Source organism: Dendrobates tinctorius, unplaced genomic scaffold (assembly GCF_039654945.1).
Source record: "Dendrobates tinctorius isolate UK_male_01 unplaced genomic scaffold, ASM3965494v1 ptg000011l, whole genome shotgun sequence".
Taxonomy (NCBI): domain Eukaryota; kingdom Metazoa; phylum Chordata; class Amphibia; order Anura; family Dendrobatidae; genus Dendrobates; species Dendrobates tinctorius.
Genome location: NW_027361679.1, coordinates 86568676 through 86595524, shown reverse-complemented (window position 1 = coordinate 86595524; position 26849 = coordinate 86568676). Strand labels below are relative to the sequence as shown.

At 45.1% G+C, this 26849-nt stretch overlaps 1 protein-coding gene across 3 annotated transcripts in view; it reads right to left on the bottom strand.

The window, feature by feature from the left end:
* Positions 1-736: 736 nt before the first annotated feature.
* The window catches only part of MLLT1 (MLLT1 super elongation complex subunit), a 49758-nt gene continuing 23645 nt past the window's right edge, over positions 737-26849 (bottom strand). For all 3 annotated transcript variants that reach the window (XM_073544263.1, XM_073544246.1, XM_073544256.1), the window contains exons 8-12: positions 24679-24787; positions 9154-9253; positions 6348-6419; positions 6188-6259; positions 737-3037 (exon numbers count right to left, since the gene is read on the bottom strand). In XM_073544263.1, the coding sequence (XP_073400364.1) occupies positions 2909-3037; positions 6188-6259; positions 6348-6419; positions 9154-9253; positions 24679-24787 (482 nt within the window). In that variant the 3' untranslated portion in view covers positions 737-2908. The remainder of the gene's footprint in view (positions 3038-6187; positions 6260-6347; positions 6420-9153; positions 9254-24678; positions 24788-26849) is intronic.

Here is a 26849-nt window from a genome sequence, read left to right as displayed (position 1 = left end):
AAACAACGCAGGTATCAAGTTTTGCTGCGTTTTTAATGTCAAAACCTGATGAAGTGGAGACAAATTTTTTTGTCATGCACTAAACTTTATCAGCATGCACAAGAGAAAAATGTACCCTGACAAAACAGCTGTAAAAAAACGCAGCAAAACCTAAACAAAAAAATGCAGCAAATGCTAAGCAAAACCTGCTTTTTATAAGCAGCTTAAACATGGCATAAAAAAACGCAGCAAAAAACACAACGTGTGAACATAGCCTTAGTGTTAGACTACTTCCTACCTTTGTTTGTACACATGCTGGAAAAGTAGCAGTTTGGAGTCCATTCCTGAAGAGCAGGAAAATAAAAGTTCACTTATGAACTACAACCAAGATCCTGGAAAAGGTGCCTACCAAATATTTGGTACAGCAGTAAAATAATAAATAGCTTAATCCAACTACAATTAGTTTAAAGGGGTTGTGTAGTAAGAAGAAAAGTCTGCAGTCACTTTAGATGGCTGCTGAATCATTACAGATTGACATGCTTACGCCTGTATTTGCTTTGTGGGCAAGAGTCTAGCCTTGAGAAGCGGGATGATAGTATTCGGCACGTGACAATACGGTCATACGACAGGCCACCCGTAGGGGAAACTAAGGGGGAATCATGACTGTGCACATCACACACTTTCACAAGAGTGACTGCAGCCATTTCTTTATAGTATGTACAACCTCTTTATTAAAAAGTAGAAACAACTCCATGCAACCGGTTTTTCTCCATCTTTAATTTTTCCTATAAAAACTCTTGCAAGATTTCCAATATTAAAATAAAAATAATACAAGACCAAATTATTTATGCATCATTTAGCAATACAGTTTCCAACCATTGAGTTCGGTTTAAAACCCCTTCATTATGCTTGACACAATAATAAATACTTTGTGGACGATAAAACAGTCTGATAATAGAGCTCATAGACTCACTTTTAAATGTGTTCATAACTCGATAACCGTTAAAATGTGAAATTTGCTAAAAAGTATCTCACGGAGAGCAATGCCACCTAATCCCTAACTGGAAACTGTAGACTCGGTCAGTCTGCCATCAAACTGGCTGACACAGGTTGTCCCGTCAATTCTAGATCTCCCTTTCCCTTTAATTTTTAATACCTTTAAGGCTATTGATATCCCTTCCCAAAGACGAGATACAGTTTACTCCATGCTGCCAAGGGCAAAATGAAATTCAATTGCAAAGAACAACAAATACTGATATGAAATGGAGGGAATCAAATACTGTGTGGAAGACCCAAACTCTAAACATTCGTCCTTACAAATACAATGGACATACAATAAAATGTAAATGCGGTACTATCCTTCCAAGGGAGACTATTCTAGAGCAATGGACCACACAGGAACAGTCCTAGTGTTGCTTCTTTCACGGGAAAAACATGGAAGAGGGAAAGCTAGTATTAGTCTGACATCTTTATCAATGACACAGATGATTTGCAGACGCAGATCATAAAATACAAAGTGACCAAAAAGTGGGTTTGACCACTCGAAACACATCAAATGCTAAGTTTGGTCCTAAGAGGGGTTGATGCTGGTCCAGAATGGGTACCTTGTGGAAAAGGAGTGTAACAATATTAAATAATAAAAAAAAATTAAATAAAAACCTCTTTAGTGTTTAGTACAGGTCAGGGACATTCAGCAGAACACGATTACTATAAACCTCAAGTTATTCTTACATTAATTAGGAAATGTGGGTTGTCTGTCGACACAACGAACCTCTATATTAGTGTCAACAAATCTGCAAGTAGCTCCTTGTCCATGATGCTTTAGGAAATCGCTTTTTTTCTTTTCTTTTCGATTGCACAAACGTTAGAAACCTTATTTTAAAGGTTTTCTGCTGTCAGCAGTGTCCTATATAAATACTCATCTTCCTAACCTGAGACACTTGGTCGCCTGTACCTGGGCATTATTCAGAAAACTAACATTTTCTTTCATGCCCCTCAGTTATCAGGATGCATTTGAGGCTTTAACCCTCACCATATTTGTAACTGGCAAGTTAAAATTCACACTTAAAAAAGAAAGAAAAAAAGTATAAAATTAAAAGATGATTTAAAGCGAGAAACAATGAAAAAAAAACAAAAAAAAAAAATCCTTGTTCCACCCTTAACCAACAACATAAAAACAAAGTGTAATAGTCTGGCTCTCCAGGCCCTCTTTACATAAAATACATACATACATATATATATATATAATATATATATAATATACAGCTTACAGATTCAAGGTTCCGTAATGTTTGTGAAGCAGAATGAAGTCCGTGCTCAGTCTCTCGTCACACATTATAAATACAGTATTCTCTCCCCCTTCGTCTCTTCAATATTACGAAACTAAACGCAAAATGTTGATAGGAGAGAGAGATCGAAAGAAAGAGGGGCTCTACCGGAGATTTTTCCCAACAAGGACCCTGCAGCATTTCTAGATAATTCCATGTCTCCTGCAGGAGTTACTTAAAGGGTAGCGCACGCAGTTAAAATACAGACACAAACAAACGTTTGGTGGATACAGCTCGAAAGTTTCCCAGAAACAGAATATGTATGGAAATATAAATTACAGTATACAGATGCCTGTACTACCTTGTGTAGTTTTCAGCTGCACCGTGCTCGGTGTCATTTATACCTGTATTTAGCGAGAAGCATGCCTACTGCGTGCCCCTGCACTCCAACAAAGGACAGAATACGGTCTTCACTAAGAGTGGGAGCAATGAACTCCTTAAAGGAACAACCTGGGTTTACAGAGCAGCTGGTCGGTATCAAAGGTTCCTTGCAGTGACCATATTAAAAGTTCAAGGAAGGAGGGTGTTGTTAGGTCACTGCACCCCCTCGGATGCTCTCTTCTCTTTCTCTCTCTCTCCTGTCTTCATCAATTTCTTGGGGGTCATGTGGCTCCGGCTTCCAGATAACTCTGCAGCTTACGCACAGTTGTCTCATCCAGTGAGAAGAGGTCAAAGTCAAAAGTCGTATTTGTGACATTGAAGTGGCCCGTTTCTTCTATGAGGTTGACAATCTTGGTAACAGCAGAAAGGACAGAAAAAGACATTAATATACTATTCAAAAAAACATGTGCTATTTTCAATTTTTAGGCCCTTAAACCATAGTCAAAAAAATGTCTACATAAATGTTGCTTTAGCCTAAAATTGTTTATTTCCACAAGGGTTACTGGAGTAAATGGACCACACAAGGCGTGGCTGGGATGGCAAGAAACCCTATTTGGCTTTAGAAAAGAAAATTTGGCAGTAATCGTTTGTGGCAGCCACTTTCCAGCCCCCAAGATTCTAGAACAGCAGAAAACCTCATGTTTCAGAAATTATGTCCCTCATTAAAGTCAACTCCAGGTTTGGTGAACATCTTCACCGTACAGGTGGTTTCACCAATTTCTTTACCACTGTGATGTGTGAAAATGAAAATAATTCGTAGATTTAGATCAAAACGTTTTATCTCTACCATGGCCGCAAAGAAAAATGAAAATTTTGCTATTTATAACAAGGATGGCAATGTGGTCATACACTTCTGTTTGGGCACATAGCAGGGCTCAGAAGAGAATGAGCGACATTTGACTTTTAGGGTGCAGATTTTCCTCGACCAGTTTGCGGGTACGATTTCTGGAGCCCCCAAGGTGATAAAACTGCAGAAATCTCCAAAGAGTGGTCCCATTTTGCGCATCTGCAAGTACACTCCCTGACAGAAGTTATGTCACTTATCCATGTTATGTACATAAAAGCTTATAACCTGATGTTAAATTCATTTTTGGCATGTTGTCAGAGCTCAAGTGAAGGTCTGGGGTGCTGGGTTTCTTTTTATACACACCCACTAATTAACCGATCATTTACTGAGCACAGGTGAGGATGTAAACTAGGATTGGGTGCATTATATGACCAGGCGACAAAACGTTTGTCTTCCCAAAATCTGACCATTCTGTGTCCATTAAATCATCAATATTTCTGCATTGATGCCAATTTATTTTCTTAACCCCATTTCAGAGGGTTTCAGCTTTCAACAGAATAATTTATACAACCAATAGATAAATTTAACGTCAGGTTATAAGCTTTTATTTACATAACATGGATAAGCGACATAACTTCTGTCAGGGAGTGTGGCCCCTGCACATCCTAGTGGTCAAGGTAATATACTAATATAACTTTATCAATTTTATGGTAACCGAACATAGCAAATAATTCGGTACCACACAATGGTATATAGATTTAAAATTATGTATTTTATTAACATTAGAATCCACATACAAAAGAAAGGTGTCAAACAGATAAAAGAGGGACCAAAAAGTCCATAGGAAATCCCACTACAGCAATTTTACCATAGACACAATGAAACACCCATATCATATCACTGCGCACAATTATTGTTTGGGGAGGCAAAACCCATTGGTAATGTGATACTACTGTTGCCCACCACAGGCATAAATAACCAGCAACAAGGTTTACCACTCCCACCACAATAATCCTCCTAACGGCGCTAACTTTATGGAATGAATTAAGGATGTAAGATAAATGTTCTCTGGTACCTACCAGTGTCCGCTCACCGTCACGCCTCCGGAAGAAGCATTACGAAACGCGCGTCGGGACAGAGGGACGTCCAGGGATCTCCACCAGCGGACAGTGGTAGGTACCAGAGAACATTTATCTTACACCCTTAATTCATACCTTGTTATTGCTGGTTATTTATGCCTATGGTGGGCAACAGTAGTATCACATTACCAATGGGTTATGCCTCCTCAAACATTAATAATTGTGCGCAGTGATATGATATGGGTGTTTCATTGTGTCTATGGTAAAATTGCTGTAGTGGAATTTCCTATTGACTTTTTGGTCCCTCTTTTATCTGTTTGACACCTTTATTTTGTATGTGGATTCTAATGTTAATAAAATACATAATTTTAAATCTATATACCATTGTGTGGTACCGAATTATTTGCTATATTCGGTTACCATAAAAGTGATGTAATTATTCTGTGGTGTATTACCCAAAATTTGGATTTAATGATTTAAGTGGGCAACTTTTTGTGATTACTAATATAACTATATATTGCTTGGTAATTGTGCCTTAGGCATACATGGATCATTGGATACTTAGCCTTGACACAGTAGTTACCCCTTCCATCTTTCCTATGGAGGACTATGTACAGTGGGTACGGAAAGTATTCAGACCCCTTAAAATTTTTCACTCTTTATATCATTGCAGCCATTTGGTAAATTCAAAAAAGTTCATTTTTTTTCATTAATGTACACTCTGCACCCCATCTTGACTGAAAAAAACAGAAATGTAAACATTTTTGCAAATTTATTAAAAAAAAACTGAAATATCACATGGTGATAAGTATTCAGACCCTTTGCTCAGACACTCATATTTAAGTCACATGCTGTACAGTTCATTGTGATCCCCGTTGAGATGGTTCTACTCCTTCATTGGAGTCCAGCTGTGTTTAATTAAACTGATAGGACTTGATTTGTAAAGTCACACACCTGTCTATATAAGACCTCACAGCTCACAGTGCATGTCAGACCAAATGAGAATCATGAGGTCAAAGGAACTTGTCAAGGAGCTCAGAGACAGAATTGTGGCAAGGCACAGATTGAAAATTGCGGGAACAATTGCAATTTCAGTAGGTCTCATTTTTGGGCTACATACTAAATTGATTTTATTTAAATTTCATTAAGGCAATCGGACCAATCATTTGCAATTCTGTATGTTGTTTTTTTTTTTTTTTTTATTCGGGGGGGATGTGACAAGCTAGTCTTATACTTCAGGATGTTACAGATGTGGCAATGTCATTATGTATTTTTTTCCAATAATAAAGGACTTAAAACCAAAAATGTAACTAAGTAGTCACACGATGTTTTTGTATTTGTTATTTTTAGAATTTTTTTTTTTTACTTCACAGCTGTGATATATAAAACCTAGTGTTAAACAACGACCAGAGGAGATCACACATCATTTCGCTCTTGTCCCTGCAGCTTGTCAGCTCCCCAGAAGCTGATCTTCCTTCACAGTAGCTGAAGTCAGAGGAAGAAACCAGCACTTTTTATTTTATGTTTTATGCCCCTATGATAGAACAGAAATACTAACATTTTGGCAGAAACAAATCTAGGTAAAACTTTTGCAACAATGTTGCAGGCCAAAGTAGTTCTGTATGTGGACTCACCTGTTGTAAAACATTTCTCTCTCGTAAAGCCATCAGTCTTCTGTGTAGTTCAACTAGCTCATCTGTATATGCCTGAAACAGTCAATGATGAAACAGTTAAGACCACAAATTCCAACACAAGGAGAAATACTAAAGACATTCTAAACAGATCGTAGCTCACCTTGTCATAACCTCCTTTCTTTAACATTTTGTCAGACTTGCTGCAAGACTCAGGACTCCTACGGCCAGTGGTCTATATATAGCAAGTAAAAATATAAAACAATGGTAAAGTACAAGTTAATAACACTTAAAATAAAACAAAAAAAATCTGTCACCTGGTTTTTGTGACACCACCTGAGAGCAGCACTACGTGGAAGCAGAGACCCTGATACCAGTGATGTGTCAATTGCTGGGCTGCTTGTTGTAGTTTTGATAAAAATCATGGTTTTAGCAAATCTATGTCAAGCAGCCCAACAAGTGACAAATTGATGGAATCAGAGTTTCTGCCCCTACATTATGCTGCTCTCAAATTAGGTGGCAAACACGTAGTGACAGATGACCTTCATTACATATAAAACAGAGTGCTGTCGGACAAGATGTTTTAAAAATAGTTACCCAACACAAATATAATAGAACATGTCCTGTTAGTGAACTAGATCACAAGTATGGATGGAGGCCACAAAAATATAACAATGAAAATTAGAGATGGGTGGACACCTGGTTGTTTGGGTCAGCCGGATTAGGCCAAACAGTTACAAAAAGTTCGGATTCGGGTATCAGAAGAGTACCCAGACCCCATTGATTTGAATGATGGGCCCAAACATCCAGTGTTTGCACGCTGTCATGTGCTTGACAGCACTGCAAACAAAGCTTCTGCTCAGCGGTTAAATCATCACCATCGGTCAGACAGCCGCGGCTCCCAGGCTGTCAGATAGCATGAGCGCGCAGCTGTTATCAGAGGTATAAAGTTTACCTCCAGTCACTGCTGTCAGCTGATGGGACTACTGCTCCCATCAGCCGACACCTGCTGCCACTAATAACAGTGAGAGAAAAAAAAAAAAAAAAAAAAAAATCGATGTGGTTTCCCCTGTATTTTTGATAACCAGCTAGGCAAAACTCACAGCTGGGGGCTGCAATCCTCAGCTGTCAGCTTTAGCAAGGCTCATCAAGTATAGAGGTGTCTCCACCCCGTATTTTTTAATTATTTAAATAATTTTAAAAAACGGTTTGGGTCTCCACCGTTTTTGACAACCAGCCAAGCTAAAGCAGACAGCTGGAGGCTGGTATTCTCAGGCTGGTAGGGGGCCATGGATATTGCACCCCCCCAGCCTAAAAATAGCAGCCCGCAGATGCTCAGAAAAGGCGCCTCTATTAGATGCACCAATACTGGTGCTTTACCCGGCACTTCCCATTTGCCCTGTAGCTGTGGCAAGTGGGATATGTATTTGTGGGGTTGACGTCACCTCTGTATTGTCAGTTGACTTGAAGACCACGGATTAGTAATGGAGAGGTGTCAATAAAACACCTATCCATTACTAATTCTATGGTTATATGGTAAATAAAGACACAGCCAGAATAAAGTATTTTATTTGAAACAAAACACTTTTAATTTAAAAATAACAAAACAAAGTTAGACTAACCTAATGCCTAATTCCACTGAACCCTCATCTCCTGCAATAAAAAAACAACAACAATATTCCTCACCTGTCCGCCGTTCTGTCCAATGCAGTACTCCATGTCTGGGGGATAAACCGTTTTCAACCTGGACGGTGCCAAGATGTGACCGTCCAGGCTGAGAACTGGTGAATGAGCTGCTGCGAGCGCTGCATCGGTGACATCATCGACTTTATTGTCGGTCACTGAGGCTGCGTTCCCAGCTCATAGATGCGCCTTTACACGGCGGCTGTGGTTTGCTATTTTTCAGCTGGGGGGGAAATATCCATGACCCTTTACCAGCCTGAGAATACCAGACCCTAGCTGTCTGCTTTAGCTTGGCTGGTTGTCAATTGGTTTTAACTGCTGTGCACGCACGCTGTCATTGAAAGCGTGGGAATCGCGGCTGTCTGACCGGCGGTAATGAATTTACCGCTGATCAGAAGCAGTGTTTGCCGCACTGTCATGCACATGACAGCGCAACAAACACCCGGTGTTCGGGGTACTGAAGCCAATCAATAACACGGACTTCCTGGTGAGGTCAGTGTTCGTTGTCCATGTCCGAACAGAAGGTGTTTCGGTACGGACACCGAACTTTACTGTTCGGGTTCGCCCATCTCTAATCAAAATATTACATTTCACAATTGGACAAACATTTTTTCCTTTTAGGTATAGTCCATGAAATACTAAAGGAGTTTGGAGAAATACTAAAAATCATATATTTTGCAGTTATCACATATACCAGTATGGAGATAAGTGTAGAAATGTCTGGAACCCAAATGAGAAAAGCACCAAAAGTGCCCACCAAAACAACTTGCTGTGCACATGTTTTGTCTTTTTGAATGTCTTTTAAACGCTTCCGGTTTCCACCACTTGGAAGCCGCTCACTATTAATACATGCAATTTAAAAAAAAAACATTGGTGGCAACGCTGCCTCAAAAAGCATAAAAAATACGTAAAAAAAGAGGTTAGCAGAAAAAACACCACTAGCATATCATTAACTCAAAACTTAAAATGAGGATTAAACAACAACTACAAGATGTATTTCATCAACCTAGGTATCATTTTAATCAGTATAACCGCGCCGACCTGACAGTGTCTGTAGGCTACTGAGCACAATCCTGCTGACAGGTTCGCTTTAAATGGAGTACTGGTCGTATAAAGAACCAAGCATAATGGGGAAGGAGGTGCAATACCATTTTCCAGCTTTGCATTTAAAAAAAAAAAATCCACATATTCACTGTTCATTTTACTTCTTTACTGAACATCTGAAGAGATCCTAATAATTGTAGCGGCAGAAAGACTTTTCAGAAGAAAAAAAAGGTGCTTGATACCTTGTTGTTAGATGGTGGCATTTTCTGTATTGGAGTAGTACCACGGCTGGGGGCGCATGAGTCATCACTACTGTCACTATCGCTGTCACTCAGACTCATCCTATGAAAACAAAAGTGTACATCATTTTATTTTACTCTTTCTCAACATGGCAATTTTTCTTTATTTTCCTCCCCTTCTTCCAGGAGCCATATCATATTTTTTTTTCTGTCGACTTCTTAACCATGAGGGCTTGATGTTTTGCAGTACGAGTTTATAATGACACCATTCGTTTTACCATATAACGGGAAAAATAAAACTCCAAGTGCAATGAAATAGAAAAAAGACCCACAATTTCTCAGTTATTATTTTGTGTTTTGTCTTTATGGTTTTCATTTTCACTGTTTGGTATAAATGAATTGTGAAAATGGTTCTCCAGGTCAGTATCATTACAGGGAAACCAAACTTGCAGATATTTTCAAGTGTTAAAAATACAATTTGGAAATTGGATAATAATAATAATAATAATAATGGGATTTTGGGTTCTTACCGTAAAATCTCTTTCTTGGAGCCTTCATTGGGGGACACAGATGACCATGGGTGTATGCTGCTGCTGCTAGGAGGCTGACACTATGCAAAACAAGAAACTTAGCTCCTCCCCGGCAGTATACACCCACCGACAGGCACCAAGCACCTCAGTTGGTGAAAAAAGCAGTAGGAGAAGCAACCAAAAACTATAAACATATGTACCAACCCAACAAGGGACTCAAGGACCCAACACGGTACAACTTAGACAGGGAGGGTGCTGTGTCCCCCAATGAAGGCTCCAAGAAAGAGATTTTACGGTAAGAACCCAAAATCCCTTTCTTTATCGCCTTATTGGGGGACACAGATGACCATGGGACGTTCCAAAGCAGTCCCGAGAGTGGGAACAGCAATAAAGGAACGAAATAAGGAAGGGCTTAGGTCGGTCGATGCGCCACCGCCGCCTGCAGAACCTTCCTTCCAAGATCTGCATCAGAGGAGGCCTGGGTATGAACCCTGTAGAACCTCGCAAAGGTGTGCAAAGACGACCAGATCGCAGCCCTGCAGAGTTGTAAGGCTGAAGCCTGGTGCCGCACAGCCCAAGAAGCCCCTACAGCCCGGGTGGAGTGGGCTTTCACCCCCGGAGGGGGCCGTTTCTCCTGAAGAAGGTAGGCTTCCAGGATGGTAGACCGAATCCAACGAGCAATTGTGGATTTGGAAGCCGGAAGACCTTTCCGGCGACCCTCAGAAATGACAAGCAAGGAATCAGATTGGCGAAAGGAAGCGGTCCTGGCAAGGTAAACACGCAAGGCTCTCACTACATCCAGGTTGTGGAGCGACTTTTCCAGAGGATGAGCAGGCGCAGGACAAAACGATGGAAGGACGATATCTTCGTTAATGTGAAAGGGGGATACCACTTTCGGAAGGAAAGAAGGAACTGGCCTGAGAACAACCTTATCTTGGTGGAGGATAAGGTAAGGAGAACGACAGGATAAGGCCGCCAACTCAGAAACTCTCCTGATGGATGTAATGGCGATTAGAAAAGCCACCTTCCATGAAAGAAAAGACAGAGGGATATCCTGAATTGGCTCGAACGGCGCCTTCTGGAGAGCGCCAAGAACAAGATTGAGATCCCATGGATCTATCGGAGAACGATGAGGAGGAGCCACATGGGCGACTCCTTGGAGAAAAGTCTTCACTTGCGGTAAGGAAGCTAGATCCGTCTGGAAAAGGATTGCTAGGGCAGATACCTGGCCTTTGAGAGTACTGAGGGATAGGCCCGCATCCAAGCCGGATTGGAGGAAACCAAGAATGGGAGGAATTGAGAATGATAGTGGAAAAACATTGTTTTCGTCACACCAACGAAAAAAGGCCTTCCAGTACCTATGGTAAATGCGGGAGGAAGCCGGCTTCCGAGCCTTAATCAAGGTCTGAATGACCCGGTTGGAAAACCCCGATTCCTTCAGAATCGCGGCCTCAACGGCCATGCCGTTAAACTCAGAGACTGAGAACTCTGGTGGTAAAGGGGGCCTTGTGAGAGAAGATCTGGACGGTCTGGAAGCCTCCAGGGGACGTCTGTGAGCATGTTCACCAGCTCCGCGTACTAAGGGCGTCTCGGCCAGTCTGGAGCCACTAAGATGACCGGGATGCCCTCTGACTTTATCTTTTTGACCACTCTTGGGATCAGGGCAAGCGGAGGAAACAGGTAAGGTAGGTGGAACTGGGACCACGGAATTACTAGGGCGTCGTAACCGACGGCTAATGGATCCCTGGACCTGGCTACAAAGTGAGGAACCTCGTTGTTCATCCGAGAGGCCATGAGATCGACGTCCGGGGCGCCCCAGCGCTGGCATATCTGACTGAAGACTGTGGGATGAAGGGACCATTCGCCTGTCGCTAGACCTTGGCAACTCAAGAAGTCGGCTGCCCAGTTTTCCACCCCTGGAATGTGAACGGCGGAAATTGCCGGCACATGACGCTCTGCCCAGCGGAGAATCCTTGCCACTTCTGACATCACCTGCCTGCTGCGAGTACCGCCCTGGTGGTTTATGTATGCCACGGCCGTGGCGTTGTCCGACTGAATGCAGACCGGTTTGCCTACGAGAAGATGCTGCCAACGAATGAGAGCGAGGAAGATTGCCCTGATCTCCAGAAGGTTGATGGGCAGAAGAGTCTCCTGGGGGTTCCAACGCCCTTGGGCCGTTCTCTGATAGTAGACCGCCCCCCATCCTAGGAGACTGGCATCGGTGGTGATGACCGGCCACCGAGGCGGGAGAAAGGATCTTCCGCGGAGAACTGACGCTGACAACGTCCACCAAGTCAGCGATTGTTTGACTCTGAGCGGAAGAAGAATGGGGCGAACCAGAGAAAACGAGGTCTTGTCCCAGACTGACAGGAGGAACAGTTGGAGAGGGCGAGAGTGGAATTGTGCAAATGGCACTGCTTCCATAGAGGCTATCATCTTCCCCAGGATTCTCATGCAGGACCGAAGGGACATGATCCTCGAGCGCCGAAGGGACTGGATCCCCTTGCGAAGGGTTGAAAACTTGTCCCTCGGTAGGAACACTCGGGCTAGATTCGTATCGAACTCCATGCCCAAAAAGGTCAGACGCTGGGTAGGGCGCAGAGTGGACTTGTCCTTGTTGACTATCCATCCCAGGCGTCTGAGGGCATCCAAGGTTATGTGAAGACTGTGAAGACAGTCTTGGCGGGACGAGCCCTTGATCAGGAGATCGTCCAGGTAAGGGATGATAAGAATCCCTCTGGATCGAAGGATGGCCATGACTGTTGCCATCACCTTCGTGAAGACACGAGGGGCGGAGGCTAGGCCGAAGGGAAGGGCCGCAAACTGATAATTGTTCTGAATCGCAAAGCGGAGGTATCTCTGATGCCGCTGAGAAATGGGGATGTGGAGGTAGGCATCCTGTATGTCCACCGAGCAGAGAAACTCTCCGGGCTCCATCGAGGCTATTACCGAACGCAGAGACTCCATCTTGAAGTGGCGGATCTTCACGTGGCGATTGAGCAGCTTGAGGTCCAAAATTGGGCGAAGAGAGCCGTCCTATTTCGGGACTACAAAGAGATTCGAGTAGAACCCTAAAAACCGCTCGTTTGTAGGAACGGGAACGATGACCCCGGCGGAAAGGAGAGAGGAGACGGCCTGAAGGAACCCTGGAACCTGAGATCGCTGTTTTGGGGTTCGAGACAGACAGAAACAAACGACTGTTTGGGAGGGAAGAAAACTCGATTTTGTATCCGGATGTGATGATTTCCCTGACCCAAGCGTCGTCGACAACGGATAGCCACGCGTCCTTGAAAAAGGAAAGTCTGCCTCCCACCCTGGAAAGCTTTCCAGGTGGGGGTGACCCGTTACTTAGATGAAAACCTTCCGGATCGAGAGCCTGAGGACCTGGAAGGCTGACCCCTGGATCTCCAGCGAGGGGCCGGCTTATACGATGGCTTTCTCCGGTCACTGGAAGCAGTGTTCCGGTCCTGCTGGGATGAACAGCCTGTGGGAGAGAAGGGGCGAAAGGACCTAAAAGGCCGAGAAACCTTCTTGTTAAAGAACCTCTTAGGGCGGGACTGGGGAAGGGAAGTGCTCTTTCCATCAGTGGCATCCGAGATTATCTGATCCAGCTTGGCGCCAAAGAGCATAGTGCCGTGAAATGCCAGGTTGGTGAGCGACTTCTTTGAGGTGGCATCCGCATTCCAAGACTTCAACCAAAGAATGCGGCGTACGGCCACAATGTTGCTGTTAGCTCTAGCTACACACCCTGCCGCGTCCAAGGAGGCGGCCAGAAGGTACTTGCCTGCGTGATTAATTTGGTCTGCTAAATCTGCCAGCTCGACCTGAGGAGCGGCCGCTGAAATGCCCCTGCGCAGAATTTTCGCCCAAGCCGAAATGGCTTTCGCCACCCAAGCGGATGCGAAGATAGGGCAGAGGGATGCACCGGATGCCTCAAAGATAGACTTAGCCAACGACTCTATTTGCCTGTCTGATGGGTCCTTAAGAGAAGCTCCGTCCGGAAGGGAAAGAACCGTCTTAGAGGAAATCCGAGAAACTGGTGGATCTACCTCGGGAGCTTTGGTCCATTTCGTGACTAGATCCGCATCGAAGGGATAAAGTACATCTAAGTACTTGCGGCCTGAGAAACGTTTCTCAGGATGTTGCCAGTGATTGGCTAAGGAAGTGTCGAAATCCTTATTAGGAAAGGTTCGAGATGGAGGCCTCGCCTTCTTAAGGGAAACAGAGCATTCCTGAGGGGGGGCCTTATCCTCCTTTATCTTGAGTTTTTGGTATATAGCCGATATGAGACTATCTACCATCTCCCGAATTCTAGCTATGTCGTCCGCCTCGGAGTCTGATTCAGATTGTGAATCCTCGTCTGACCCAGGATCGTCTGCCGATGAGGGAGACGAGGAGCATAGCCTGAGAGAAGCGGAGGGACCCTGCGAACCGGAAGAAGAGCCAGACAGGACCTGCTTCCTAGAGCCCCTACCTGGTCTGTCCGTCTGAGGGCCACGGTCCGGTGCTGTCGACTCACTATGCGAGGCGGTCGGTGCACAGGTGACTGCAGATAACTGAGGTAACCGCTCTAAGACCTGGACCAGCGATTGAGACACCTTTGTCAGCTCAGAAACTGACTGAGACATCGCCACGGCCCACTCAGGGGGTGGGGTGGTCTCCGCCCGGGGTTCGGAGTGCTCCTGAGGGGCAGACATGGTGGAAGGTCTGCAGGACGGGCAGAGGGGAGATGACTGACCCGAAGCCCACTTCTTTTTACAGCGCGCGCAGGCGTAGTGAGTAGCGGTGGGTCTGGAGCAGAAGGCCCTTGCAGGGTTGGGCATAAGTCTCAGTGGAAGAAAACACTACCTGAGGAAAAACTGCGGGGGTGAAGCTAAGTTAGGCGTCAGGGATAGTCAGCGTCTAGCCTACCGAGGTTCAGAAGAAACTAGCGATGTGTCCCCCAGGCAAGGTCCGGAGAGGAGGAAAAAGCTCGGCAATTCAGGAAGGAACGCTGGCGGTTGGCGGAGCTAAGCCACCGCACCGCGCGATTGAATGAGACCCTAGTGGGGAGGGGTGCGGTTAATGACACTGACAGGGCTGAAATGAAAGCAGCCCTGAGATAGGCTGTAGAAGCGCGCGAAGAAAGCGCGCGCAGGGAGAGGGAGGACCGCTTTTGAAAATGAAAGTGAAAGCGCTCCCTCAGCTTTCACTAGCGACGGCGCGCCCGGGCTCCCTGCGGGCTGAATACTGAGAACCGGGAGCGCTGACAGAGGAAGCGCAGCCCCCCCCCTCGCCGGACCCCCCCCCCTCGCGACAGGAGGGACGCACGCCTGTCAGGGCGCTGGGTCAAAAGAGCGGGGAATTCAAACAGGAGGAGCCCCAGTGCTGAGGTACTCTGCTGTACATGATTGAATGTGGTCCTTGATTGGTCTGTGAGCGCAGGGATGCAGGGAACATTCAGACAGGCTTACCTGATGTCCCTGAAGAGGCTGACCACAGGGGCCCACGATAGAGCGCAGGCCGCTGGGAGAGACGATCCTCAGTACCCGCACCAGCCGTATGGTGCAGAAGATGGCTCCAATCCCCGTGTCAGGGGAAACATCACCGCTGGCGACCGCCGTCTTCCTCTCAGCCCTGTCCTGGGAGAGGGATGAGGAGGGGAATCGGCAAGGACCGGACACCTATCCATGGACCCTAGCACCCGAAGGTGATAGGGAAAGGTCCTGCCTGCGGGCCTGAGAGTTGCGATGTGGGCAATACCACATTGCTCGCTCAGCCGCATTAATAGGAAAAGCAGGATGAACTCACATCCCGTTTCCTGATGCTGTATCTGGAAAAGAAAGGGGAAATCATTAAAAAAAACACAACTAAAACCTGAAAAGAAAAGGATTAAATGCGGATCTGGGGAGATCCCGGTCCGCCTCCTACAGACACTAAGCACAAACTGAGGTGCTTGGTGCCTGTCGGTGGGTGTATACTGCCGGGGAGGAGCTAAGTTTCTTGTTTTGCATAGTGTCAGCCTCCTAGCAGCAGCATACACCCATGGTCATCTGTGTCCCACAATAAGGCGATAAAGAAAAAAGTTTTCCTTGTGTTGCCATTTTCCAGAGATTGTTGATCCCATGGCGAGCCGACTTTTTTTTTTATAAATACAATTTTGGTGCAGATATGACGGAATTCAGGAGTTTTGCTTTTACTTCTCACTAGTAGAATACCTGCGGCTTCGCTCGCGGAAAATATGTTAAATTGTTGGTTATGGTAGCTAAAAGGAGATTTTTGTGTACTCACTGTAAAATCTCTTTCTCTTAGCCTCTAATTGGGGGACACAAGACCTTGGGTGTTATGCTTTCCGTCCACTAGGAGGCGACACTATGCTTAATCTGAAAAAGATTTGGCTCTGGCTCCTCCTCCACAGCATACACCCCTGGGAGGCATCCGCCTTACCTCAGTTTTTGTACCCAAGCAGTAGGAGGAGATAACAAATCCAACATAACCAAGCCTATAAACAAAGGCTACTATGTACAGCTCAAGGAACAATATGAGTACCCAACATTATAACAGCCCGCAAGGGCAACAGGGTGGGAGCTGTGTCCCCCAATTAGAGGCTAAGAGAAAGAGATTTTACGGTGAGTACACAAAAATCTCCTTTACTCTGTCGCCTCATTGGGGGACACAAGACCTTGGGACGTCCCAAAGCAGTCCCTGGGTGGGAAGCAATGGACGAATATTGTGCTGACAGGTCCCTAGACTTGGGACACTGCCGCCGGCAGTACCAGTCTACCCAGACTCGCTTCCACTGAGGACTGAGTATGCACACTGTATTGTTTTGTAAACGTGTGTAAGCTAGTCCAAGTGGCCGCTTAACACACGTGTTGAAGCCTGGTGTCGAATGGCCCAGGAGGCTCCTACCGCCCGTGTGGAATGTGCCGTGATACCGGCCGGAATAGGAGAATTGTTTAGGCGGTAGGCGTCATGGATGGTGGACCTGATCCACCTGGCAAGGGTAGCTTTTGAAGCCGGTAAACCCCTGCAAATGCCTTCTGGAACAAGGAAAAAAAGGAATCAGACTTCCGGAAGGGTGGAGTCCTAGACACACACATACGCAATGCCCTGGCAAGGTCAAGCGTATGCCGGGCCCTCTGCACTCTATGAACCGGAGCCGGGCAAAGGGTCGGTAATGAGATGCCTTCATTGAGGTGGAAATCAGACACAACCTTTGGAAGGAAGGATGGAACTGTACGGAGAACCACCTTGTCCTGGTGGAAGAATAGGAAAAGCTGTTTGCAGGAGAGCGCTGACAGCTCAGACACCCTGCGTAGCGAGGTGATTGCCACGAGGAAGACCACCTTTTGTGATAAAACTCGAAGTGGAACTTCCTTAAGAGGTTGAAAAAGGAGGTGCCTGTAGAGCAGTTAGGACCAAATTAAGGTCCCACGTATCCAGTGGACATCTGTAAAGAGGGACCAATCTGGAGACTCCCTGAAGACACGTCCTGACTTGAGGTTTGTTAGCAATACGCTTCTGAAAGAGCACTGAAAGCGCTGACACCTGACCCTTAAGCGATCCTAAGGATAGGCCGGCGTCCAGACCTGATTGAAGGAAACCACGAACTTTCGGAAGAGAGTAAGGGAACGGAATTCGCCCGCGAGAGTCGCACCAAGTAAAATACGTTTTCCAGGTACGATAATAAACTTTGGCGAAAGCTGGTTTCCGTGCCCTGATCATGGTTCTAATGACGTCTGGAGCAAACCCTGCCTGGGTTAAAACCCAGGTTTCAAGGACCACGACGTCAAATTGAGAGTCCCTAAATTCTGGTGGTAGAACAGGCCGTGAGACAGGGGATCGGGACGGTCTGGAAGACGCCAAGGGGTGTCTGCTGTAATGCTGAAGGATGTCGGCGTACCATGTACGTTTGGGCCAGTCCGGCGCAATTAGGATGGTCGGAACTCCTTCCTGTTTGATCTTTCTCATGACTCTGGCCATCAGGGGAAGAGGTGGGAAAATGTACAGAAGCTGGAACTGAGTCCAGTCCTGAACCAGGGCATCCGTCCCGAGCAATCTCGGACCGCGTGTCCTTGCCATGAAAATGGAGACCTTGGCATTGAGATGAGATGCGATTAGGTCCACGTCCGGAGTCCCCCAGCGATAACAGATCCGACGAAAGATTTTTGGAATGGAGAGACCACTCCCCCGAGTCCATTTCCTGTCTGATGAGGTAGTCGGCTTCCCAGTTGTCCACACCCGGACTGTGGACCAGTGAGAGTACTGATTTCTTGTTTTCTGCCCAGCGAAGGAGACGCGCCACATCTCTCATTGCCTGGGCACTGCGAGTCCCACCTTGGTGGTTCACATATGCCACTGCCGTGGCATTGCTCGACTGCACTCTGATGTGAGAGGCCTTCAGCAGATGGCAAAAAACTTTTAGCGCCAGGAAGATAGCTCGTATCTCCAGATGTTGTTGGGCATGGTCGCTTCTATTGGAGACCACGTGCCCTGTGAAGTAGGTGCACTGCACCCCATCTTGTTAGACTCGCATCGGTGGTCAGGACTTTCCATCGACTGGGAAGAAAGAATTTTCCTTTGGCCAGTACGGGTGGTTTGAGCCACCAGTACAGTGATTTCCTGGTTGACTCCGTCAGTCGGAACTCCCTTTCGAGGGAGAAAAGGGTTCCTGTCCCAGGATCTGAGAATGGCTAGTTGAAGAGGTCTGAGGTGGAACTGGTCAAATGGTACCACCTCCATTGCTGCTGCCATCCTGCTAAGGAGTCTCTTGGCAAACCGAAGAGATCGGCAAGGTATGTGTATTAACATGCGAACTGCACCGCGGATAGCTTGTACCTTGTCCTTGGGAAGGTGTACCAGACCCCTGGAGGTATCGAATAGGATCCCTAGGAAGATCAGTGACTGACTCGGGAGTAGTTGACGACTTCTTAAAGTTGACTAGCCAGCCTAGACGAGTTAGTGTGTCGATCGTGATCGAGACGCTGTCTTCGCAGTCTTTGACAGAAGGTGCCTTGATGAGTAGATCATCGAGACATGGGAGGACCACTATGCCTCTGGAGTGTAGGACATCCATGGTGGCTGCCATAACCTTGGTGAATGTTCTGGGAGCCGTGACTAATTCGAAAGGCAAAGCCACGAACTGGTACTGATTCTGCCCTATTGTGAACCTGAGAGATCTTTGATGAGCAGGCGCAATAAGGATGTGCAGGTATGCCTCTTGTATGTCTATGGAGGCAAGATATTCTCCCTGTTCCATAGCCGCAATGATGGATCGAAGGGACTCCATGCGAAACTGCCGAACTCTTGCAAACTTTTTGAGTTGCGTTAGGTCCAGGAATTGGCCGAACGCTGCCTCCCTTTTTGGGAACCACGAATAGGTTGTAGTAGAGTCCTTGGAATCTCTCGTTTTCGGGAACCCGTATTATGACTCCTGCTTGAAGGAGAGAGAGACACTATTTCCTTGACCCACCTGTCCTCTGTAATAGGCAGCCAGACTTGCTGAAAGATTAAAAATCGACCGCCTACAGGTGGGGTGTCTTCCGTATTTCGTGAGTCATGACGAAGAGAAATTCTGGAATTTCCCTCCTTTGGGCTTTGCCTGGCCTGATGTTGACCACCAATTCTTGTCCGTCCTCTGTGCTGTCCTTTGGTTGTCCCTGTGAGGGGGAACGGTTGTAATTCCGTGAAGGACGTGAAGCGGCCTAGCCTGAGGAGTTCCGAAAAGACCGGAACTTAGCCTGGTTACGACGCTTAAACGTACGTTTAGGATGCGGTTGGGGAAGAAAGTTACTCTTACCCCCCGTGGCATTGGAAATCATCTTGTCTAATTTTTTCCCTGAAAAAAATCTCCCACTGACGTACGGGAGATCCGCAAGAGGCTTGTTTGAAGACGCGTCCGCTTCCCATTCTCACAGCCAGAGGATACATCTGATTGTAATTACATTCGCTGCTATACCTGCTACGCCTCTTGCAGAATCAAAAGCTGCAAGGCGTATGTAATCTGCCACCACCGCTATCTGAACTAGTTGATCGAACATCTGAGGAGCAGACTTTTGGAGGCTCTCCTGCAATCTTTTGGCCCATGCCAGAATGGCAGTGGCTGCCCACGTTGAGGTGACCGTGGGAGCCAGGGAGGCTCCTGCAGCCTCAAAAAATTGAACGAGCCATGCGCTCAACCTGCCAATCTGCTGTATCCTTCAGGGTTGAGCTATCTGGCAGTGAGAGGAGAGACTGTGCTGCAAGCTTAGAGATAGGGGATCGATTTCCGGTGGATCTGTCCACTTCTTGGTCTTTTTGAGAAAAAAGAGAGTATCTAGCCCTTTTTTACGGTTTTATTTACGGTTGGCGAATTTTTTTTTTTTTTTTTTGGCAGGTTGCGAAAAAAGCTTATCAAGGATGTCCTGAAAGCTTGGGTGATCAGAAAAAAAACTTTAGGGACTTCAGGGACCCCTCAAAACAGATCTTATGTTTTGGGGGTTCTTGGGGAGCATCGGATAAAACCAGCACCCGATGAATAGAAGTGATGTCCTCAACTAGCGCTGTATTGCTAGGAGGACAAGGAGCCTGAGACTCCTATGTTTCCTTTTCTGATTCGGAGTCACAGATGCCCTCTGAATCTTGCGCATAGCTGAGGCGTTGCCTGGAGGGAAATGTGGACCGCCGCTTTTCCATGCCCGAAGATCTCTGTGGAGATCTGCTGCGCCCGTCTTTGGAACGAGACGGTCTAGGAGACCTAGAATTACGGTGTCTCTGCCTAGAGCGGGACGACCGTGAGCCATGGGAGGACGTAGCTGAACGTGACCTATGGGGCCGTTCACTACTAGCATTGCCAGGGACTGCCTATCCGCTTATAGCTGGGATATGACCCTGCATAGCCTGAATCAATTTGGAAGTCAGCGTATCTATGGACTGTGACATAGATGCGGCCCATACCGGCATGTCAGTGGAGTTGAAACAGTGACAGGAGCCTCTTGGTGCACTGACCCAGCATTTTGGGAACAACTCTAGCAGTACGGTGCATGTTGCCACTGGGAAGATTGGCTTTACAGGCTGAACAGACTGCGTAACAGCAGATAAACCTGTTTTTTTTTTTCTTCCTTCTTTCGGGCCTGGAGACCGACATAGTGCACTGAGTGCCGGCAGGTTATTCTGACCAAAAACCTTACTGGGGCGGCTATGCAGAGGAGCGCTATAGGGAACCTATAGGGAGTCTGCGTCCACAGCAGGATAATATCCTGCTGTGCCTTACCCCACCGGTGTGCTCCTAGATCCGGCGCCAGCAGAAAAACTTCGGTTCTGCGCCCCCTGGAGACTGTGCAACGTTCTTGAGTAATATAGCAGCGCTGCTTTTTTTTTTCTTCCTTCTTTCCCTGAGGTAAAGAGGTGGGAGGGAGGAGGGGCGGAGAGCAGAAAAAGGGCGCGCAGCCAGGCAAAACCGCGCCTTCCTGGTTCGATCCGCCCCCTGTATGACGCTGTGCAGCGTCATTATCATCATCCAGGGGGGCGGGCCGGGGGCGGTAACAAGGGCGGCGGCTTCGGCTTAGGCCGAAGCCGCGGTCTAAAGTACAAAATCCTGCCCGGGAAGGGCTCCAGAGCGGCGCGGTAGTCCGGAGGGGGGCAGAAAACGAACCAAAACCCCCCCCGGATGAGTGCCATATCGCCCGGACGCCCCTTTATACGCAGCGCAGCCCTGTGAAGGGTCTTTTTGACCCCTTTAGAGGGCTGACGCTGCCGCAGGGACAGGAATCCCGGCATACTGTGGCCCAAATATGACAGCCCCCGGCCCCATAGCAGACCACAGCAGTGCTGGGGCTACAATAAAGTTAGCGCTGCGAACGCAGCTCCTACCTGCGGCGTCTCAACCTAACATCCCTAGAGGGGGTTAGGGAGGGCGCTTCACCGCCATCAGGAGGAATTCTTCCTCACCTCAGCCTCAACCCAAAAGGCCCAGGGCCTGGGGAAGGAGGGGGGTTCTCGACCTCGAACCATGCACCCGAAGGGCTGGGGAGGGAGCGACATGGGGAAGAGCCATCTCTACCTCAACCGGGTACCGCTAAAAAGAGGACCGAGGAGGGAGCCATGCCGGGAGCCTCAGAGAGACCCTCTTTTCTTCATCTGTGTCAAGAAGAATCTTCTTATGGTGTGCCTCCTTGCGACACTAAGCAAAAACTGAGGTAAGGCGGATGCCTCCCAGGGGTGTATGCTGTGGAGGAGGAGCCAGAGCCAAATCTTTTTCAGATTAAGCATAGTGTCGTCTCCTAGTGGACGGAAAGCATAACACCCAAGGTCTTGTGTCCCCCAATGAGGCGACAGAGTAAGTAAAATTTTCAGTGTCACCCTGAAGTTGACCTTTTCAGAGTGCTACAGTAAAAATTTTTTTCCCAGTTTAAGTTTTTATTATTTTGGTATTTTACTAATTTGTTGTAACATTGATGTGAACAAGAACTTTTTTTTTTTCTAATTTCAACATTTTTATTGATTTTACATATTCAATACATAATATGTAGTAAAAACTATTACAACTATTTTTTGAACTATTTTTTTATCAAGAATGAACTTGCCCAATAAATGGTCATTTTTTGGGCAGCATTTTAAAAAGCAGTCCTTAGTATTTTGACCCTTTAGTATTCACCTGACACTGATAAGAGATGTAAAGATGTAAAAGGATGAATAGTAAATACAGAGCAGCCATCACACAGTATTACTATGACCTGAAGGCACTCACATCTCAGTAATGAAAACCGCCTCACAGGCAGACTTGTCTAGTTGCCCATAGCAAGCATAGACATAGCTCAGAGCTCACCTTTCACTTTACCTCAGCAGCTTCAGTGATGAAAGCTTTCTGTATAGTAAGCAATAATGACAATCTTACTATGAGGCATTTTTCGCCTGACCGATATTGCTGCTCAGTAATGTTTGTCCATGTGCATAGGGTGCATCCATCTGAGGGTGTTTGCATGCGTGTGTGCAGTGCATGTGGTATTTATGGGGTGCTGTTTGTGCTGTGTGTGTCTAGAGCGGTCTGGTGTTTGAGTGGTATGTTGTGGCATTTGTGTGGTGTTGTGCTTGTGGGTTGGTGTATGTGTGTGCTGTCTGTGTGATGTTTGTATGGTGTTTGTCAAATGTTTGTGTGTTGTATGTGGCGGTGCGGCCTCTTTAGCAGCGACTCTTTGGCGCCGTTGCTATACTCCGTCCTGTCAGTCACAACTGTTGTTTTACCCTCAGCACTTCTACTTTCACCTTCACATTTCTCCATTATATGTATAAGGCCTAAATTCGGGGGCCCCAATCTCATGACGGGGGGAAGCTAGCGAGATGTAATGTGCACAGTATTCTGCTTCTGTGGGTGAAGAGGGGGTGTGCCAAATTTCACCCAAATCGGGCGAGAACTGTGGATTTGTATAGAACGGGCTACTACAGATTTTGAGATTATATATTACAGCATTTACCGATTGGGTTACTTAATTTAATATTTTGCTAGATTGGACTTTCACGAACACGGCAATACTACATGTGTATTTGTTGTTAATAATTTTTAATGTGGGCAGAAGAAGGGATTACATTTTTATATATTTAAATACTTCTTTTTTACTTTAGTTGTCATTATTATTTAGTTTTCTTAGGGACTTGAGCCTGCTGGTGGCAAACCCCAGTCATTGGCCACTTATTGAATGAGATTTTGAGCACCTTGAGGGGTACAGTTTTTAGAATGCTGTCACTTTTGGGTATTTTCTATCATATAGACCCCTAAAAGTAACTTCAAATGTCATGTGGTCCATAAAAAAAATGATGTTGTAAAAATGAAAAATCGCTGGTCAAATTTTAACCCTTATAACTCCCAAACAAAAAGAAATTTTGATTACAAAATTGTGCTGATGTAAAGTAAACATGTGGGAAATGTTACTTATTAAGTTTTTTGTGTGCCATATCTCTGTGCTTTAAGGGCATGAAAATTCAAAGTTGGAAAATTGCAAAATTTTTGTCATATTTCAGTTTTTTTCACAAATAAACGCAAGTCATATCAAAGAAATGTTACCACTATTATGAAGTACAATATGTCACGAGAAAGCAATGTCAGAATCACCGGGATCCATGGAAGCGTTCCAGAGTTATTAACTCAAAGGGACAGTGGTCAGAATTGTAAAAATTGGCCTGGTCATTAACATGCAAACCACCCTTGGGAGTAAAGGGGTTAACGCATTAGGTGCCAAATACTTTCATTGCTAATTTTGCCGCAACAAGGAGTCAAAACATAAATGAATAAAAAGACAAAAGCTTTATTCTGCTTTGCAGCCACTATTATACACTGTGTCCAGTTCAACTTCCACAATTTGGAGTAAAGTCCTCTTTAAATATATTTTTTTACAGTACAAACACATACGTCAAGTGCACCATAAAAATGTGGTTTGAAAAGTGAAAAAAAAGGCCTTAGCTGTGAGTGAGCACTTACCAAAACTCTTTATCTATGACACTGGAGATGAACAAAGTCTATTGTCACCCCCAGAGGAAGGCGGAAGCCGAAACATGCGTTGGGGCTGGCACCATCACTCACAGGAGGTAATGTTTCTTTGCACTTGTTTATTTGGTTTATAGACTGTGTATGCACTTTCTGATAGGACACACCATGACTACATGGTGTTTCTGCTATTAGTGTTAGAAAGTCACTATTTGATGTATTTATTATGTGCAACCCCCTTACAGTCCCATTGTGGGTAGTGGTGCCTTTTGTGGTTTCCCACTTTTTAAACCTTGTCCGTTTTTAAGTGTTTTTCATGTGTGATTTTTCTATTCAATAAAAATTATGTGTTTTTCATTATTTTGGTTTTTGTGGACATTTTTTTGTTTGGAAAGTCTATTGGGATGTAGAACTTTTTTTTTTAGGTTTTCTATATAAAAAAAGAATAACGAGACAGTCGGAAGATTTAGATTCTTGTACAAATCTCAACAACAAAGATGTGGAGAAAATAAATAGAAAAAGTGCAAGGATTTTTTTAATCACTGGTGCAAAACGTACCGAGAATCACGACCTGCTGATTTATTCTTCACAGCTGTCTCATCGCCCCCTGAACTGTCATCATCCGACTCTTCAGACTGAAGACCTTCCACCATAGACCGTAAAGGACCTAAAAGCAGAACCAAAGGAAAAAATACTTGATGTTATTATTGCCATGCTAGAGTAAATCCACAGTTTACACGTGCAACCCATTTAGAGCTAGCTATTAAACTCAATGCTGCATTTAGAGGCAGTAACATGCTGATTTCAACTGGCAAATTGTAGTTTTTGCTAAGGATCATTTGACCTTATTTTAAAATGGGTTATCTGGTTCTTTAAAACTTATGGCCTATCCTAATTGTTATAGCTTTCAACTGATAAGGTAGGATAGCTTTCAACTGATAAGGTAGGGGGGGTTGACTTTCACTATCCCACTTTCCCCCAATCTACTGTTAGCTCAAAGGGTTATGGAATAAGTAAAAAACATCATCTAGGCTATGTGCACATAGTGTCTTTTTCAGGCAGATTCTACTTGGGACCCATCTGAGAAATATAATGCACAGCCATGTCAAAATGACATTGTGGTGCACATGTTCCATCTTATGTCACTACTTTTAACAGCATAAGGGATTGGAAACAATGAAGCAGTTAAAAGAAGTGACAGGTTCATTCCTCGGCCGGCTCCTGCTTGGAATTCGCCCACTCTCTTTACTTCAAAAGACGCCGGTGGCGAAGCAGGAACAGGGGCAAAGAAGCCGGCAGCATTCTCCAAAAGTGGCAGAACGGCACTGGACACTGGAGAGAGCAGCCATAGGTCAGTATATTAGACACACTCACACTACAGTACATATACACACATTTAGTGGAAAAAAAAAAAAGAGGGCTTCTTTAAATGGAGCTCCCATCAGAAAATGATGAGGCGATCGATTGATCAATTGAATTATTGCAGGTTCAAGTCCCCCAAGGGGACTAAAAAATAATGTAAAAAGTAAAAAAAAATATTTAAAATAAAAAGAAAAAACTATATAAAATTAAATTCACTGCCTTTTCTTCCCCCATTGAAAAGGAAAAAAAAAAAAAAAACACCTTTCTTTTGTATTGGCATATCAGTAAAAGTGTGATCTATCAAAACATAACATTCATTAAGTAACTTGAATAGTAAATACCATAAAGATAAAAAAAAAAAAAAAGAATTGAAAATTGGTCATTCCACCACCCTAACAAATGCAATAAAAACATCTCATGTTCTCCAAAGTGGTATCAATAGAAATGTTGGTTCTCCACACAAAAGAAAACAAGCCCTCACTCAACTCCATCAATGGAAAAATAACAATGTTATGGATCTTGGAAAATGGTTACACAAAGCGAAATAAAGATTTCTTTTTTAAATTTTGGATTGTTTTCATCTATTAAATGGGAAAAAAAAATCAATGCAACTTTGGTATCGCTGTAAACACACTGGCCTGGACAATCATATTTCCAGCTAATTTTTACTGCACAATGAACACCATAGAAACAACACCCAAAATACAATGGCGGAATTTCATTTATTTTTTCATCAATTCATTCCACTTGAAATTTGTTTCCTTTTTTTTTAGCACTTAAAGGGAACCTGTCAGCAGGATGTTCAGTAACCTACAGACACTGTCAGGTCGGCGACGTTATACTGATTACAATTATACCTTGGGTGATGAAATCCGTCTGGTGGTTGTTGTTTAATCTGTATTTTCAATTCATGATATGGCCGTACTATGGGGTGGCCTGTGTGGGGGGGTCTTCATGTGGTGCTCTGATTAGATATTCATGTGTATGGCTTCTGACAGGTCACTGATCCCTCACTGACCTGCCCCTTAATTTACATAATGAATATATTGTATATTGAAAATATTCAGAAGGCAGGTGGTGGCGCTGCAGCATGATCACATCTATAATGTGTATTTATTTAATCCAATAGAAGGTACTGCGCAGGCGCCGGCGGTTCCATCTTCTAGAGAAAAAAAAATTGTCTCCACTAAGATGGTGCCAGCGCAGTAGCATCTATTGGCGATCCGATAGATGGTACTGGGCAGGTGGCACCATCTTGGAGGATGCAATTTTTTTTTCTAGAAGATGGAGCCGCCTGCGTAGTACCATCTATCGGATCGCCGACAGCTGCTACTGCGCGGCCGGTGCCATTTTGACACAGATATAGA